This window comes from Vulpes vulpes, chromosome 1 (assembly GCF_048418805.1).
Source record: "Vulpes vulpes isolate BD-2025 chromosome 1, VulVul3, whole genome shotgun sequence".
NCBI classification, from domain to species: domain Eukaryota; kingdom Metazoa; phylum Chordata; class Mammalia; order Carnivora; family Canidae; genus Vulpes; species Vulpes vulpes.
Genome location: NC_132780.1, coordinates 74113531 through 74127149, shown reverse-complemented (window position 1 = coordinate 74127149; position 13619 = coordinate 74113531). Strand labels below are relative to the sequence as shown.

Genomic DNA, 13619 nt, shown 5'->3' with positions numbered 1-13619 from the left:
ACAAAATGTAAACCATTCTCTCTGTGGGATAAGCCTCCATGAAGGTGAAAAAGCTATGGTGGTACAAAGCCCTGGAAGTACACACATTTCCATTTTCACTGAGCTTTAGGTACACTGCATTCAATGCGTTGATCCCAGAGTTAAGGCTCTTAGAAGAAATATCACTAAGGAAATCCAAAGTAGAATTATTTCTTCAAAGTATTCCTATTGTTATAATTATTAAAATCACAGAACTAGCTATTATGAATGTATTATTTGTTACATTTTTAATAGGAGTGAACTAAAAATGGGTCCTTGCCCATTTTTTACTCAATGAAATATTCTTTTAAAGTTATAGTCCAGGGATGCCTGAGTGGCTCAGCAGTTGAGCATCTGCCTTTGGCTCAGGGCGTGATCCCAGGGTCTTGGGATCGAGTCCCACATCGGGCTCCCTGCGTGGAGCCTGCTTCTCCCTCTGCCTGTGTCTCTGCCTCTCTCTCCGTGTCTCTCATGAATAAATAAATAAAACCTTTAAAAAAAATAAATAAAAATAAATATAGCCCAGGGACGCCTGGGTGGCTCAGCGGTTGGGCGTCTGCCTTCGGCTCAGGTCGTGATCCCAGAGACCTGGGATCAAGTCCCACATCGGGCTCCCTGCATTGAGCCTGTTTCTCCCTCTGCCTATGTCTCTGATTCTCTCACTCTCTGTGTCTTTCATGAGTAAATGAATAAAGTCTTTAAAAAAAAATGTTCTAAGGTTTAAAAAAAATAAAAATAAAGTTATAACCCACATCCTAACCAGAAATTACACAACAGAAGGCAGGATGACAAGCCCAGCTGCTCATGAACATACTACAAGTGTCCTTAAGGGACAGGAAAACTACATGGAGGAGAAATCCCAATAAAAAGAGAAAAATAAGCAAATCAAAATCAACAGCAAGAGATGGTACAGTGTGTCATGAAGAAGGTGGCCTAGCAAAGTTAGCACTTCCTTACCTTGGGCCAACACGTTGTATACCTGCCTTCATCCTCTAAAATCTTCTCAGTTAAAACCTGCTCAGTGTCCTGCTGGCGCCATGTTTTGAATGCTGCTCCCATAAGGCCATGAATAAAAAGGACATCTGCTTTAATGGGCTGACTGATAGGGGAGAGAGTTTTAAAAAGAAGCAGAATAAATGCATTACTGCTTTGTTAAGAATCTACATGGTATTCTGTGGATGGTACTTAGCAAGTTCACATGACAGAAAAATAAAACCATGAAAGCAAGCCTATAAGCACAGGTGTACTGAGGAACCCTGTGAGGAGTTTTAGCAAAGACATATATGAAGTGTGCACTCTTTGTAAAAATGGAGCTAGATCTAGCCTTAGTGAAGCAGACCAACCAAAATCAACTGTAATGAGTTTAATGACCAATGAAGTAATAACATATGTCATAGACTGCCCTCCAAAGAATTTCATGAGAATATTCCACAAATCAATAGAAGTATTTAAGACACTAATTAGGAATATGGTAGAGTAGTTTCAAAACTGAGTATACACAAGAGATTTTTAAAAACTTATCAGGGAAATGTTTATCAGAAATGAGATTTAGGGGCACCTGGGTAGCTCAGTCAGTTAAGGATCCGACTCTTGATTTTGGCTCCGATCATGTTAGGATTGAGGAATTGAGCCCCATGTACAGCTCCATGCTCAGCAGGAATCCTGCTGGAGACTGTCACTATCTCTCTCTCCCCCTTCCCCTGCTAACACACACACACTCTTTCTCAAATAAATCTTAAAAAAAAAAATGATGTGAGATTTTAAAGTAATTCATAGTTTTTAGGTATGACTCTTTTTGTTTTAGTTGGGAGACAGGGGCAGAGGTTAATTTTTTTTTTTTTTTTTTTTTTATTTATGATAGTCACAGAGAGAGAGAGAGAGGCAGAGACACAAGCAGAGGGAGAAGCAGGCTCCATGCACCGGGAGCCCGATGTGGGATTCGATCCCGGGTCTCCAGGATCGCGCACCTGGGCCAAAGGCAGGCGCCAAACCGCTGCGCCACCCGGGGATCCCAGGGGCAGAGGTTAAGAGAGAGAGATTCTTTTTTTTTTTTTTTTTTTTAATTAACTTTTATTGGTGTTCAATTTACCAACATACAGAAAAACACCCAGTGCTCATCCCGTCAAGTGTCCACCTCAGTGCCCGTCACCCATTCCCCTCCAACACCCGCCCTCCTCCCCTTCCACCACCCCTAGTTCGTTTCCCCGAGTTAGGAGTCTTTATGTTCTGAAGAGAGAGAGATTCTTAAGCAGACTCCATGCCCAACGTAAAATCTGATATAAGGCTCAATCTGATGACCTTGAGATCATAACCCGAACCAAAATGAAGACTCAAACACTTAAACCACCGAGCCACCCAAATGTTCCTAGATAACAACATTTTTACAAACTATAGATGCATATGACTTGTAAGCTATTTTAGTACACAATTATGCAACACATATAAAAAAATTTCCATATCATTTTATCTATAAAATTGGAATTAACCACACAATCCATTTTTCAATTAAATGTTTTTGCTATTTTCTGAGGTATTACTTTAAAGTGCCTGAGAAAAATCCAAGAAATAGGTAATTTTTCATTGTGGTCCTTTCTATATTTATTTATCTCAGCAATGATACAGCTGGAAATGGTGAGCAGAAATAATCTTAAAAAGGAACAGGAGTCAAATTTATTACAACTTGCTTCTTCCAGTGAACGATTTTATACTTTGCATAAACTTTGTCCAGTCTTTCTGAGTTCTAGAACAGGCTAATATAACATGGTTGTCTGCATAGGATGTCCTATCTTCTCCCATGCAGACCAACCTCTACAATCCAAATCAGCTATTAACTCAGATCTACAGGAAACAAGTAGTGAAACAAAGAACTACATGTTACAAAGTTTAAGGGGGACCACATTACAAGAGGTGAGCGCCATCTTCCTGAAGAATAGCCCTTGGTGTAAAATCACGCCGATTGATTTAGCTAGTTCCATACTTCCACAATAGCCACAATAGAATTCAGAAATTCTTCTGAAGTTGTTATGGACAAACTGTATCAGTAAATAAGGTTATCGGGATTATCTGTAAGGTATTTAACAGCTGAATTATGTAGAAATAGAGTAAAATGATAAGCCCTGTAGGCTTTATGTCCCCACAGGAGACAAAGTGACTGTGTGCTTTCTTACCTTGTGCGATACTGGGGGTGTAGCACGTACACGCCATCCTGGTATTTTTCTTGCATAGTCTCTCGGTCTAGATTAGCCAGGGTTCTGGCAGCATGTGAGGCCTCCATAATGCGTTGAGATTTCATTGCCTCTGCCAGTATTGAAACCCAGCCTGGTAAAGAGAGCAAACCCCCTCAATACCCACACTACTCCATCTGGGACTGTGAGCGGTTTCTGACTAAAAGTGTCAGGAGAAAGGCAGACTCCAGTGTCTGTCTCACAGAAAATAAAGAATACTCCAACTCCATTCTGCCCTAAAGTCCTCTGGCTTTCACAGCACATGATGTCCCAAGCCAGGTACCTGTAGGTGGGGGGTGGGGGGAGTGGGAGGGGGTCTCAAAGAAGGTGTGAGGGGTTTAAGAGCCATTTTCTTTTTTTAGAAAATCTAACAAAAGTTGCAATTACTAGAGATGTCATCAATAATGATATTCTGCTTTTAGTGAGAATTACTAAACTCAGTTTTAATTCTAGTTATTTCATCCTCATTGTCAGACATATTAGCAGCCTTTAATGCACATAAGAAATGATTTCTTAATAATGAGCTTACCTAGAAATAACAAGTGTTGGCGAGGATGTGGGAAAAAAAGGAATGTAAGCTGGTACAATCCACTATGGAAAACAGTATGGAGGTTCTTCAAAAAATAAAAACAGAATTACCATGTGATCTAGTAATTCCTCTACTGGGAGAAAATGAAAGAAAGAAAACAAAAACACTAATTCAAGGGATATATGCACCCCTATGTTTACTGCAGCATTATTTACAATATGGAAGAGTAAGATATGGAAACAACCCAAGTGTCCATCCACAGATGAATGGGATAAGGCTGTGGTATGTATGTATATATATATATATATATATATATATATATATATATATATATATGCAGTGGAATAGTGCCCAGCCTTAAAAAAGAATGCAATCTTGCCATTTCTAACAACACGGATGGATCCAGACAATATTATGCTAAGTGAAATAAGTCAAAGACCAATACCGCAGGATTTCACTCATATGTGAAATTTAAGAAATGAAAGAAACAAAGAGACAAACATAAAACAGACTCTTACAGAGAACAAACTGCTGGTTGCCAGAAGGGAGGAGGTTATGGGATAGGAGAAATAGGTGATGGGGATTAAGAGGACACTTGTCACAATGAGCACTGAGTAATATAGAATGTATGAATCATTATACACCTGAAACTAAAATAACAGTATATTGATTAGATTTAAATTTTAAAAAGAATATTACAAAAATAATGAGCTTGCTCGATATATGAAAGTCTGTAAAATACGAGGTTCAGGAAGGAAACATTTTTTTTTCCTCAGCTCAGAGATTCACAGTATTTGACAGCTATTTGATTTCTCAATGACTTTTTAAGTAAGCTCCACCCCCTTTGTAGGGCTCTAATTTAAGACCCAGAGATCAAGAGCTGCATGCTCCACAGACTCAGCCAGCCAGGTTCCCCTAACATATACATACTGTATACCTTGTATGTACTTTTTCTCTTCAACAGCATGGGATTATACTGTACAGTATGGATTGTTTTTAAAGTTTATTTAAGTAATCTCTACACCCAGTGGAGCTTGACCTCACAACCCAGAGATAAAGAGTCACATGCTCTACCTACTAAGCCAGACAAGCACCCTGGAATCATTATTTTTATAAAGACAAAGTCATACCATGTGCAGTATGACTTCATTTATTTTTTTATGTTTTTGTTACTTAAAACCACTTAAATATGTATCAAAACACATGCGTGTGTGTGTGTGTGTGTGTGCGCGTGTCTGTAAAGAGGCACCAAATTAACAGTTATAATCTCTTAGAAAGGAGTTGGATTTGGAGAGGGCTCTGTAAAAACGTGGGTTTAACTTTTTTTGCTGTTTCTAGGTTCTCTGAAGTACTTACCACTGGATCTATTCCCATGTTATTTATATAATTTACAATAACACAACATGGGCCTTGAGGGCAGAGATGTAGACTCAAAATTTCTGTCTCCTACTTACTTATTGTGGAACCTAGTCAAGTTACTTGGCTCCCTGGGCTGGAAGAAGGTTCTAATAAATTAATCCATATAAAAACTGCCCTTACCAAAGCCAGTGGCACTCAATACAAAGCAATTATCCCTATGTCCTCCTCTTATGCTCTGTGGCCAAAGTGTTGAATATCAGTGTGATGATAATCCAAAAGAATTCTCAGGCCCAATAATTCTTTAACAATATTCAAATTTGTAATATCAAAAAATGTCCCTTCCAAATGTGTTAAAGTAAGCTTTATAATAACAATATAAGAAAGTTGTAAAAATCTATCTGTAGAGATTTACAGGCATATCACTGGTATACATACAAAAATATGGCTTTATTTTTAATGGAATCCCAAGAAAGGAAACACGAGAGAAATCATGGCACAAGCCATTTCTATGGCTTTTTCTGGTTGACAAAGTATTTTCACAATGCCTGAGATGCTTCACCTTTTACAAAACATCAAAAACACCTTGTGTCTTTAAGATTCAGTGTTTTTAAATTCTGTAATATCTGAATCATAATTATAAAAATAATTTTCAAAAAACAGCATTTAATAATCAAAGTCCTACTTTAGCACTCCTATCATTTCCCAATTCCATTTATAATCTCAAAAGTAACTAAAGTTTGGTGGTGACCTTTCAAAAGCTTTTTAAAAATTTGGTCATATACCTATAACTTCTACATATATACACTATAGCTCTATATACTTTTTTTTTCTTTTTTTCTTTCTTTTTTTTTTTTCTTTTGCCTAAACAGAATTGTACTATTCCTACTATTCTGTGACTGGATCTGATACTTCAGCATTGTGTCTTGGAATGCTCTCCACATTGCTCGACTTTTCAACTATTGCATTTAACATTGTTTACTTAACCATTATTCCTACTGGCAGACATTTAGGTTGTTTCCATTTTTCCATACCACAAACAAAAGTCCAATAAATATTTTTATTCTCAATTCTTTTTTTTTTCAAGATCTTATTTATTTATTCATGAGAGACAGACAGAGACATAGCAGAGGGAGAAGCAGGCTCCCTGGATAGAGCTGATACAGGACTTGATCCCAGTACCCTGGGATCACGACCTGAACCAAAGGCAGACACTCAACCACTGAACCACCCAGGTGCCCCATACACAAATCTTTAAGAACATCCATGAGTATTTAGGTAGGAGAGAGTACTAGTATTATTGACCTAGTATTATTACTAGGTCAAATGCTATATACATTCTTTTAATAGATGGTGCTAAGTGCCTATCAAAAAACTGAATCAATTTATTTTCTTAAAGATTTTATTTATTCATAGAGACAGAGAGAGAGGAGCAGAGACCCAGGTAGAAGGAGAAGCAGGCTCCACACAGGAAGCCCGACGTGGGACTCAATCCCGGGTCTCCAGGATCACACCCTAGGCTGCAGGAGGCACCAAACTGCTACGCCACAGGGGCTGCCCAAAACTGAATCAATTTAAAGCCTCACTAACAATATATGAGAGGAACAGTTTTCACACACCCTCACCAGAGTGAATATTACCATCTTTTTAACTTTTGTAAATCTGAATGGTAAAAAGTTACAGATCTGATACTATTAAGATATATATATATATATATATATATATATATATAAAAAGATGCAAGATCTCTAAAGAAAAAATACAAGGTAAGGCAGAATTCAAACAAATGTTCAGAAATAATGAGAGCTGAGCAAAAAGAAGTATAGGTTACTCTGAAAAGTTTAGACATAAAATGGAAAAGCAGAAGAGAGGGTGAAAAACTGGGGTGATACAGTGTCAAGAACTTAGGTTGTTTTTCACATTGTCCCCTAACCTGTATTGATCAGAGTCCCATTGAGAGGGAGCTGCTGACTACACAGATTAGAAGACCTGCAATTCCCGAGCCAGGGAAAGGAGCCAGGAGCCAGGCATAGCTGGAGGTCTCACAAGAGATGTCCCTTTTCCTATCATCAGGAGCAGAAAAGGAGAAGACTGGTTTGGTTTTGGTAGTGGGAAACTAGGGAAATTCCTTTCAGGGTTTCAGCTGTCTCATTGAAGGAGGAGAGGTCATCTGCTGAGAGGACAGAATCTGTGGAAGGTCTGAGGAAGGCGGAGGAGGTTTAAATCATCATTGCTAGGACTAAGACATGTTGACTGGAGAAACAGGACTGTTGAGTGACACTGAAGGTGACGACCGACCTGCAATGATCCTGTGCTCAGCCACAGCAGCAGACGGCAGGTTTTCCCTAGTGCTGGGGTCTTGACCAAGGGCACGCTCAGAGGATGGAAGGGAAAGGGGGTACTTGGACACTGAGGGGAACGTCAGTGAAATGATGCAGCATGGATATATAACTGAAGTGGAGAACAAAAGGGACTGAGAAGTTGGGAGAAAACAAAAGGGTCCACAGATAGATTCCTGGAGAGAATGAAACTGGTCCCTGAGAGAGCAGATGCAAAGACAAGCTTGAATGAGAGGAGGATGTGCGCTGACAGGTGAAGTACTGACTTTATAGGTGAGGTGGTTTTAGGCAGTGACTAGGTCCAGGTATGGCACGGGAATGGAGAACTAGACAATCAGGAATGGAGAAGGAAGGAAATGAAGATGAGAAGGCCAAGGAACTGAGAGACCAAGACATTCAATGGGCTGGATGGAAGAGAATGGAAGACTTGGGATAGAGCCAGGGTCCAGTTAAGGGAAGTGTTTTGTGTGTTGTTGTTGTTGTTGTTGTTTTTAAATAAAATACTGATTTGATCAAGGTGCTATTCCATTAAAGAAACTGAAGATAAGTCAACAGAAATTATCCAAAGTAAAACACAGAAAGAAAAAAAATTTTTTTTGAAAAGAAATGAAGAGATTCTCAACAACGTGTGGAACAGAATCAAGAGATCGAATATCCATGACTGAGATCCCAAAAGGAAAAAAGAGCAAAAAGGAAATAAGAAAAAGTATTTTAAGATGGCTAGAAATTTTCCAAATTTGATCAAAAACATCAACCCACTGATTCAGTCAGCTCGGCAGACCCTGAGCGGCATAAATACAAAAAAGGAACCAAGCACTTTACAAACTGCTAAAAACCAAACATAAAAACCTCAAGCCAGAGAGAAATCGACAAGGTACATACAGGAGAACCAAAGTGGCAGTAAGAGACTTCTCATCAGACAGCAGTGATTAGGAGAGAATGGAATGACAGTTTTAAAGTGCTACCAGAAAAAAATAACACACTGTCAACACAATTCTTTATCCATGGAAAATCTTTCCTGGGATAATCAAAGGCAAAGTCAAGACTTCCAGAAAATGAAAGGTGAGAGGATTTGTCCAGCAGACCCAGGTCTTTAGGCTGAAGGGAGATGGTATCAGATGTACATGTAGATAAATAGAACAGAAGGAAGAACACTGGATATTATAAATGTGCAAATAAAAAAGACTTTTTGGGGTACCTGGGTGGCTCAGTGGTTGAGTGTCTGCCTTGGCTCAGGTCATGATCCCAGGGTCCTGGGATTGAGTCCCACACTGGGCTCCCCACAGGGAGCTTGCTTCTCCCTCCACCTATGTCTCTGCCTCTCTCTGTGTGTCTCTCATAAATAAAATCTTTCAAAAAAAAAAACCTTTTTTTCCTTATAGTCTTTAAAAATATCATTTGACTGTTAAAAATAACAATGTATCACAAAGTCTATAACATATGTAGGAGCAAAATACATTATGACAATACCATAGAGGATGGCAAGGGGCAGAAAGTGAATTATATATACTGTTGTAAGAATCTCACACTATATATAAGATAGTATAATAATAATTCAAGATAGACTGTCATAAGTTAAGGATACCACCAATAAAAAAATACATAAATAATGCTATATAAAAACCCAAAGGAGGAGACAAAGCAATGTAAAAGACACTCAAATAACCAAAAAAAGTCAGTAAAGGAGGGAAAAAAGGAAACAATATTCCTAACTACATTAGAGGTAAAGAAACAAACCATTCCAATTAAAAGGATCAAACTAGATTTTTTAAAAAGATGTACCTATCTGCTGTCTATAAAACAGGGCACTTATTTTTAAAGTCATAGAAAAATGAAAGCAAAAGAAAGGTCAAAGATAAAAGACTGGTAATGCAAACAGCAAACAGAAGAAAAAGCCAGTGTGATCATTAGGGAAATGAAAATCAAAACCATGGGACTCCTGGATGGCTTTGCGATTGGGTGTCTTACTGGCTCAGGGCGGGATCAAGTCCTACATCAGGCTCCCTGCGAGGAACCTGCTTCTCCCTCTATGTCTCTGCCTCTCTCTCTCTCTCTGTATCTCATGAATAAATAAATAAAATCTTAAAACAAAACAAAACCACAAGGAGGAGCGCCTAGGTGGCTCAGTTGGTTAAGCCTCTGCCTTCGGCTCAGGTCATGACTTCACCATCTGGGGATCAAGTTCCACATCAGGCTCCCTGATCAGCAGGGAGTCTGCTTCTCCCTCCCCACGCTCTTGTGCTCTTCCTCTCTAATAAATAAAGACTTAAAAAAATAAAATAAAACACCAAACCAAAACAAAAAACCCCAAACCATGATGAGATTATCTCTTCACACCAGTCAGAATGGCTAGAATAAAAAAGACAAGAAATAACAAGTGTTAGTGAGGATGTAAAGAAAAAGGAACCCCTGCATGCTCTTGGTGGGAATATAAATTGGTACAGTCACTGTTGAAAACAGAATAGAGTTCCTCAAAAACTTAAAAATCGAAATACCATACAATCCTGGAATTTCACTACTAGGTATTTATCCAAAGAAAATGAAAAAACAGGATCCCTGGGTGGCTCAGCAGTTTAGCACCTGCCTTTGGCCCAGGGCATGATCCTGGAGTCCTGGGATCGAGTTCCACATCAGGCTGCCTGCATGGAGCCTGCTTCTCCCTCTGCCTGTGTCTCTCATGAAAAAATAAATAAATAAAATCTTTAAAAAAAAAAAAGGCAAAGAAAATGAAAAAACTAATTCAAAAAGAAATAAGCACCCCTACGCTTACTGTAGCATTTTCTATAAGAGCCAAGAGATGGAAACAACCTGTATACATCAATGGATAAAGGGATGTGTGTGTGTGTGTAATGGACTATCACTCGGCCATAAAAAAGAATGAGTTCTTTCCATTTGTGACAAACAGAAATTTGGATAGACATAATACTATGAGTATTATGTTAAGTGAAATAATCAGAAAGAAAAACACAAATACCATATGTTTCACTTCTACCTGGAATCCAAAAAACAAAACGAAAAACTCCCATAGAAATAGACTCATACAGAGAATAAACTAGTGGTTGCCATATGGGAGGGGAGTGGGGGGCTGAATAAAATAGGTAAAGGGGGTTAAGAGGTACAGACTTCTAGGCATAAAATAAATAAGTCATAGAGATCAAAAGTACAGCAAAGGGAATATGACCAATAATATAAAAATGTTGTACGGTGATGCGTGATAACTATACTTATGGTGAACATTTCATAATGTATAGAATTGTCAAATCACTATATACCTGAAACTAACAGCATTTTATGTCAATTATACTTCAATAATAAAAATGTTTTCAAAAGAAAAACAAAAAGGTAGTTGGCTATTTTAACACCAGATGAAGTACACTTACAGAAAAGGAGTGTCCCCAGTGGTAGAGACATCACTTAAAAAACGAATAATTTACCAGGAAGAAAACCTGGCAGAACTAAAGGGAAAAACAGATAAACTCATAATCACGGTTTAAAAATTTAACATATCTCTCAGTAATTCATAGAACTAGACAAAACTCAGTAAAGACCTATAGAAGATTTGAGCAATACCGTCAGTCAATGTGGTTTGTTATGTATAACACTTCACCCAACAACTAGAGAGCACTCATTCTTTTCAAGGGCACACAGAACATTCACCACAACAGACCATAACACAAGCCATCAAGTAAGTCTCAATAAACTTCCAAAGACTAAAATCTTATAAGGTACATTCTCTGAACACATAAAATATTAAATTAGAAATCAGAGATATAGAATATCTAGAAAACCCTTAATATTTATAAACTATGCAGCACACTTAAGTAATCATGAGACAAAGAAAAAAATTCACAAATAGAAAACATGTCAAACTGAATAACGATGAAAATACAATATTATCCAAAATGTGAGGGATGCATCTAAAGCAGGTTAGAGGAAATTTACCATTTTAAATACTAAATTGTAGTGACTTGAAACATGTCTTCAAATTCTTTGACACTATTTTCCATCAAGAGGTGATGAGTCAAAACGCCTTCCAAAACTCCTCCCTTTGAATATAAGCCAGCCTTAGTGACTAGCTTCTAATCAATAGATCATGGCAGAAATGACTTCTAATGCTTGATTATAAAAAGAAAAGAGCTTATATCTGGTGCTCTCTCGGGATGTTTGCCCCAAAACCTAGCCATTACGCTTTAAGGAAAGCCCAAGCTGCATGCAGAGGTGCACATGGAAAGGAGTCAATGTTCCCAGTACCAGCTGGTAAACAGTACCAGTTTGCGAGCCAGGTAATTAAGCAAGAAGTCTTGAAAGTGTATCTTCCACTACTAAATCCTGCCTGAGTTTCAGATTCATGAAAAATATATGACTAAAAATATATGACTACTATTTTAACCAATGAATTTTGTCTTTGATACACAGCAACAGATAACTGAAACAAGAGGTTAAAATCAATGATCTAAGTTTCTACCTTAAGAATCTAAAAAGATGGAACAAATAAAACCCAAAGTAGTACTTTATAGAGAAAGTTTGATCCCTGAATGAGACTTCATTAAATTAAAAACTCCTACTGATCAAAATTCTCTTAAATGTAAAAAAAAAAAAACCCAGAGAAACATAAGAAAAATGTAAATTAGTTTCTAATAAATAGGAACATATACAAGGTCTATGTGCACGTATGTATGCATATTTGTGTGTCTGTGTATTTGTATATATCATCTTGCTTTCTCCACTGAAAGACACTCCAGAACCAATAAGCACACCAAGCATCCAGATCCTGGTCTCTACTAATCTATCTGCACTAAAATCTATCTGCATTTCTCCTCAGAGATGAGCCTGGAACATCTCATTCGAATTCTTCCCGAAGTGAGGTTGGCATATTGCAAGGACATGGGGAGCCAGTTTGTTGGGCTCCCACTAACCAAAACAGAGACAATCTGGCATCAAATGTTAACTACAGATATAAACCATTAAAAAAAAAAAAAAACAAAGCAGGAATCTCTGTGCTCATACTGATGGGAGAGGGTAGGAGAGAGAGACAGGAAGGAAGAAAGGAAGGAGACAGATGGAAGGAGAGAGAAGGGCTCCTGCTTACAAAAAAATGCCAGATACTGAAAAAGCACACAGGGAAGGCATGCTGCAGTTAAAAAAAAAAAAAATTATCATTTTCAACCATCATGCTAAAGACTGGATAAGGCAGGAAATAAATGAGGAACAGGATATATGCATGGTCTTAATTATCTTCCTACCAGCAATTTATTAGGTGCAAGGGGGGAAATCACTAATTATACTCTGAGTACACCTCCTGGTTAACCAAGCTGTAGCAAAAATGATATAAACAATTAGATGGTCATCATGGCAAAAACTGTTCTCCTGTGACTGTCCATATACCTATTATATTAGGTGTGGATGATGCACATGTCTCAAGCAATTCTGTAACCCTATTAAAATGGCATGCTCTAAGGATCCATAATTAACCCTAAGCAAAGTCTTAAGTCTATAAAAAAATTAACATATCACGAGGGGTGGGGGTGGAAGAAGAATAAAGGACCAGACCCAAAATACTCAGTATATAAAGGCGTTACCTGAGCGAACTATAGTAGAATGAAGATGTTCATTCAAAGCCATATTTCCAATGATACGCATTATATTTCTTTGTACTTTAGGACAATCCTTGTGCAGCTGGTACAGCCTCTGAAGTAGCTGTAAGCCTCCATTTGCTTCAATTTTATCACAATGTGTAGATATCTAGTACAATAAATTAATGAAAGCTCACTTTATGTTGCACAAATTCACTAGCCAGGTGACATAGCATGCTGACGGCACCGCCTGGGGACTCTTTCCTGCTCAAGAACAGAGGCCCACCTACAACTCCCATCTCAGCTTACTTGAATAAATAAGCAAATCCCCATCTATGTGAGAGGTGCTTAAAAATTACTGAAACTTGGGATGCCTGGGTGGCTCAGCAGTTTAGCACCTAACTTCGGCCCAGGGTGTGATCCTGGAGTTCCAGGATCGAGTCCCACATCAGGCTCCTTGCATGGAGCCTGCTTCTCCCTCTGTCTGTGTCCCTGCCTCTCTCTGTCTCTGTGTCTCTCACGAATAAATTAAAAAAAAATCTTAAAAAAAAATCACTGAAGCAACTAAGGCATATCTCAC

The 13619-nt window shown here is 38.2% G+C and overlaps 1 protein-coding gene across 4 annotated transcripts in view; it reads right to left on the bottom strand.

Annotated features, from left to right (window-relative positions):
- Positions 1-13619, bottom strand: part of SERAC1 (serine active site containing 1) — a 73226-nt gene that overhangs the window by 7535 nt on the left and 52072 nt on the right. For all 4 annotated transcript variants that reach the window (XM_072767074.1, XM_072767059.1, XM_072767064.1 and 1 more), the window contains 3 exons: positions 13046-13208; positions 3186-3336; positions 976-1117 (listed from right to left, as the gene is read on the bottom strand). In XM_072767074.1, coding sequence (XP_072623175.1) covers positions 976-1117; positions 3186-3336; positions 13046-13208 — 456 coding nt within the window. The remainder of the gene's footprint in view (positions 1-975; positions 1118-3185; positions 3337-13045; positions 13209-13619) is intronic.